This window comes from Anneissia japonica, unplaced genomic scaffold (genome assembly GCF_011630105.1).
Source record: "Anneissia japonica isolate Jap-2015-1 unplaced genomic scaffold, ASM1163010v1 scaffold64772_len14166_cov137, whole genome shotgun sequence".
In the NCBI taxonomy this organism is placed as follows: domain Eukaryota; kingdom Metazoa; phylum Echinodermata; class Crinoidea; order Comatulida; family Comatulidae; genus Anneissia; species Anneissia japonica.
Window position 1 is genome coordinate 8,715 of NW_022723849.1, and position 5,452 is coordinate 14,166.

A 5,452-nucleotide genomic window follows, 5' to 3' on the forward strand; every position below is an offset into this window, starting at 1 on the left:
AGATGGGTATAAGAGACAGCATATTAATAATATTAACATGGAATAGGCTTATATTGTAGAGTCAGTCAATCAAATTTCATATTACTGTAGGCCTATTGTAAATGTGTGTTCCAGTAGTGCTATATAAATAAGGCCAAGGCCTACACTCATGTCAAGCACCATGTTTTTTAATACATTGCAGTTATTATAAAATTTAAATGCCAAATTTGGCATTGCCTGCTGTTGTTTTACAATTCTGAAAGACAAAATGATTTTATGCATTTATGCAAACAATAATCTTTCAGGATTCAGTGCTGACGATTGACCATGCCTGGTGCTCGAACTAATCGGCAACTCTGTTTCGTGGGGCTATTGATGGTAATGTTAGCACTCTATGGTTGGATTAAACTCTTCATGATGACGATGACCTACGACTTTCACCCTAGACATGCTAGTATTGGAGATATGAAAGTATTTTCGACAGAACTGAAGCGGAGTCATGTATGTAAATATTACACTTATCAACTCTCTTACATAACGGACAAGGCTCTCGCATGAGCATTATAAAGATAAGATGCATAGGCCACCCTAAAATTCATATAAAGGGGTGGGGGAGGGGGCCTTTTGGAAAGCAAAAAACAGAAAAAGGAAAGAAAGAAAGGAAAACATTGATCGCCCAAAGCGCCTCATAGGTTATTTTCGGGCATTTAGAATGCCATATTTTAGCGGGGCCTCTAGGGTAGTGTTATCTCGATCATGCCCACTTTCGAACCCCCCACCTTTCAGACATCTCTCGTTCCCCCCTGTAGAGTGTGCTCAATTTTGTGAGTAGGACAAAAAAAAATTGTTTGTTTGCCCTCCTTCAAAAACTTTAAAAATAAAAAAAAAATGTGAGTGAATTTATCCTTATTTTTTCCAAGAAAAAGAAAGATAAGAAAAAAAAAGGAAACTTTTTCCACCTGCCCTTTTATTTTTTTGCCCCTTTTAGTCAAAAAGGGATTCCGAGCATATTAAAAATTTGAAGCACGCGTTATGACGCACACGCGTAAAATTAGGGTACATTACATTTAACATTGACTTGAAGTTAATGCTCACTTAATACGATTTCGAAATGGCAATTGGTTAGGCTGATATGATCGATAATATAAAAACGCAAAATTGCGCGTAGATGACGTCACGCATAACTGCGCACTTTGAAAACCTTATTGTGACTATTCCAGGCCAAGCTAAATGTTTGGTGAGACGTGCATGTACGAATCTCGTGCCAATTTTGAGATATCGTGTTAACAAGATATGGAGAGAAATGTAGAATATAAAAAAAAAAGATGATGATCTCTGACGATAACAAGAGGTGATCCGCTCGTGAAGCGGATCACCAAAAACAATTTATTTTTTAGGCCTTATTACATAGAGGGCAATATTATACACATTTTTTTTTTGTCTCATGCATCAGACACCAAGAAATTTGGCAGGTATGAAAGATGAAGAAAGAAAAATAGATCACACATAATTTAATCATGTGAAATGTTGACTAACCAACCTATTATTACACTTCCATACCTTGTTGTATTTCAAACTCCACGTACATTGCCCAGCATATTATTTTTCAAACCAGCTTGAACATATACTTTCCAAGATGATTTCAGATTTGTGTTAATTTTTTTAGGACTGGTACCATAAAGTTTGCTTCAATGGACTTCGCCAGGAGTTTTCAATATCCAGGTTGGAAGATTTTCAAGAAAGGTGGAAAGTCTCTTCCCAACCAGACTGCAGGTTAGAATATTGATTAATATTGATTGGTATTGATTGAAGTGGAGCCATAATTTGCAAGTAAGATGCTTGCCTTCCAATCCCAGGGTCATTAATATATAATGTATCCAAGGACAATATGTATTCAAGTAGCCTGATTTAAAAATTTGGTTCATGGAGCGGTTGTATGACTCGCTTGTACTCGGTGGGTGGGACCCATTAAAATTTTTAAAAGTTTAATAAAACATTTTATATATTAATTATACAATATCTTTCTTATTCAATCGCAAATTATCCCCACATTATATCTGCATAGTTCATTTTTTAATATTCCAAAATTTCTTCCCTAGATTCTGTTAATATGTATCACAGATTATTTTCTCCAGATCTACATACAATATGTTTGAAAGGATTTACGATGTCAAAAGGAGGTCAGGTCAGATCATTGTGCCAGATACTTTTCAAACTAAACTGCTCAAGTGGCTGGGAAACAGTGAGGACTTGTTACGCGAAGCCAAACTTCAAGTAAGTTTACAACCAAGCAGTGGAAAAGAGTTAATGGGAATCTCTGAGTGTTTCAATATTAATACAGTCGACTTCGAGACTTCTTCTAATTCCAAGACCTCTTGCTCAAAGAACCAAATAACAATCGTCAATATCTCAACGCAAAGCTAACCCTCTAAGTAGAGACAGAACCACCCCAAATTTTCAGGTCTGAAAGTGGAGGGTGCACTGTATAACAATCAATTAATAAACCAATTGACAAAGCATTTACTAAGCACCAATATCAGTGCCAGAATACAATGTTTGGTGGTGTAATTGTAGTCCAGAACACTCTCGTAATACAACATCATCAGCACTGTTGTGCAAAAAGTATTTTTTCCCCTGGTTACAAGTGTAATCATGGTTTAATAAAGGAATCATTAAAGATGGTTACTGGTGACCAATGTAATAACAAATGAAATATTGTTTAATGTCGAGGAATTTTGCTGTGTATTAATTTCCTAATCATTTATTAACAATGAAGATGTGTATAAGAGACAGGCGTTTATCAGCCATAAGGTATGCTAAAGAGAACGGTGGGAATAACTATTTTACAGAACTTCTACAGGTGGGCAATGATTTATTTACTTTATGACATTAAAATATGCTGCTTATGTTATGTAATTCATCTCATATAATAATCCTATTTGCTCATTACCCTGCATTTTGGGTGCAATTATACTATTAACTTGTATGAGACATAAAACAGACCAAAGAATATTAGTATTGAAAGGTCCATTGATTAATCTCAGGTAAGAAAGTATAAAGTAATACGTACTCCAAGTATTGAAATACCCGCCATTGTGTTCAGGCCTGATGATGTCATAATTAATGTTGAAATATCCCAACATAAATTGTTTTAACTTTTTTCTGTCCTTATTTCAGGTTCACAATGCATTAGGTTTAGCAACAAAGTTTGGCAATGCTTCAGCGATGGCATATCTTACGCCAAAGAACGATAATGAAGTTATAATTATGTCAAAAACAGCAAATTTAGATTTTTTTAGGTGAGTTGCATTGTTATCAACTAGTAAACAAAACAAGTGTACATGTACGAAAGTCGAGTAGATACATTTAAAATATGTATTAAAAACTGGTACTTGACGTTATGATGTTTTTTAGTATACTAAGTGGGCTCTAACATATCAGGGGTGCTAGAATGATCATCAACTTGAAATGTTGCTTCAATAGTAGCCTTCAATTTGGATAAAATTTTTACTAGAATTTTCATTTAATTTAATTTATTTGTCTTAATACAAGAGACAAAAAAATACAAAAAGGGTATTTACAGAAAACAAAAAAAATACAAAACTTGCCAATTGCAAAAAAGTATACAGGACTCACAAACGTGATAATAATAATAATAATAATAATGTTACATGAAACCTAACAATACACAGCTAAATGCAGAAACATTATTTAAATTGTTACTGTATTTATAAAATTTCATTAATTTTTTTTTTTTAATTCACAAAAAACCTCAATACCTGTGTATGAGCTAAAATCCTTTTTTAGCATGTTTAGTTTGTATCAGTACTTTTGTTTTATTGTTGTATCATCAGACTATTTGCATTTCCATTCCCAACCTTAAATTTGGGCATGGGTAGAATATTTGTCAAAGCAATTTGGCGCAGAGAAAACAGTTTGGTTTTGTATAAATCTTGTGCATTTCACTTGTGGCCTGATGGGGTTGCCTGCTCCTGCAATGATTACAACAGCAACACTTAAACCCAATGACCTGGGGGAAAAGTACTTTGTATGTGTATATAAAAAAACAAGTATATAAATATTTTGGGTTGGAGCATACATTGATACATAAATGAAAGTCTATGTTACATGTATAACTGTATCAATATTTTTTAATGATGTTATTTTCCTCCTAGGTTGTTATTTTATGTTATAAAAGCATTTACAGAAGATATGAAGCTATATGCTTGGAGTCTTGCCATGTTCCTACCAAAATTAGTGAGTATAAAGAAAAACAAAACATTTGTTTCCAACATATTGTACAGTGGAATCGGTTCGGTTTCCCAACCTCAAGTTCTGGGTTCCAATGCGTTTCGCTTGTGTCCTTGAGCAAGGCACTTTATCTGCATTGCTCCTCTCCACCCAGGAGCTTAAATGGGTACCTGGTGGGGTTGCCTGCTCCTGCACTGATTACCAGCAGCAACACTTAAAACATGTGGACCCAATGACCAGGGAAAAGTGCTTTATAACCTCAAGGAACAGGTGCATTATAAATGCCTGTACCAGTACCAGTAAAGATGTAACTTGGTGGTGAAGGTGCTTGCCTTTGTGCTCTACGACTGGTGCGCGACCTCCTTGTTGTAGTGAGTTAGCCTAGACTAGTCTTTGAAAACAAAGTGCCCAAACAAAAAAAAAATAGAAAATAGGGTTGCATAAAAACGTGCAGTGCTTTCGGGTGTCAAAGTACTCAAAAGAATATATGTGTCTGGAAATACGAAATTTGCCTCAGACTGCTGGAAGTCCCCCAATGAAAAATTGCGAGACATTGGTGGCGCTGTTTCAAAAAATTTGAGACCACCTTTGGGACCAGGAAATTTGAGTAGTCTCGGGGTTCGGTTTCCAATTAGAGGGCTATCTTTGTGTTATTGGAGGGTGCACTGTATTTGTAATTTGGCCATACTGTATATGGGAATGATGATGTCATAATCACACCCACATATGACTTGTTATAAAGCTTGTTTAGTGTGGACAAAGTTTTATTCTGGAGTACTGTAATTGCTGGTGTATGTAAGATTTAAATAAATAATTGATTTAGTTTCATTATATTTTTCAGGAGCCATGGGTAGCACCAGGTTTTGACGACATTCCAGCTTTAGTTCGTATAGTTAGTCGGGGTCCAGTAAACAGCCCCCGTTCAGATATTAGTGCAATGGAATTATTTGGAGTAAGTTTTGCTTTAATTTTTTTTTTTTTAACTAATAGTTGAGTCACAGGGAAGATTAAAAAACAGGGGCTGAAAAAAGGGGACATTACCATTTCATATCATTTATTTTGTCTTAAACTTGGGGAGACAGGATAACCAAAAGTATACTAAAATACTGTTAAGTGGCTCTCAAAACTGGTAGAAAAACGGAAACATAAAATTGGTAAAATTACTCAAAAAAAATGAAAGAGCAAATACACAGAACAGATGTTTTTTTTTTTTTTTTTTTTG

The 5,452-nt window shown here is 34.8% G+C and overlaps 1 protein-coding gene across 1 annotated transcript; it reads left to right on the forward strand.

Annotated features, from left to right (window-relative positions):
* The first annotated feature begins 261 nt into the window (after positions 1-261).
* On the forward strand, positions 262-5,256 carry LOC117112387. Its single transcript, XM_033255459.1, has 7 exons — positions 262-480; positions 1,646-1,752; positions 2,115-2,379; positions 2,756-2,839; positions 3,157-3,278; positions 4,155-4,236; positions 5,072-5,256. The coding sequence occupies exons 1-7, from the start codon at positions 307-309 to the stop codon at positions 5,222-5,224; spliced, it is 987 nt and encodes a 328-aa protein (XP_033111350.1). The 5' UTR covers positions 262-306; the 3' UTR covers positions 5,225-5,256.
* Positions 5,257-5,452: the final 196 nt, after the last annotated feature.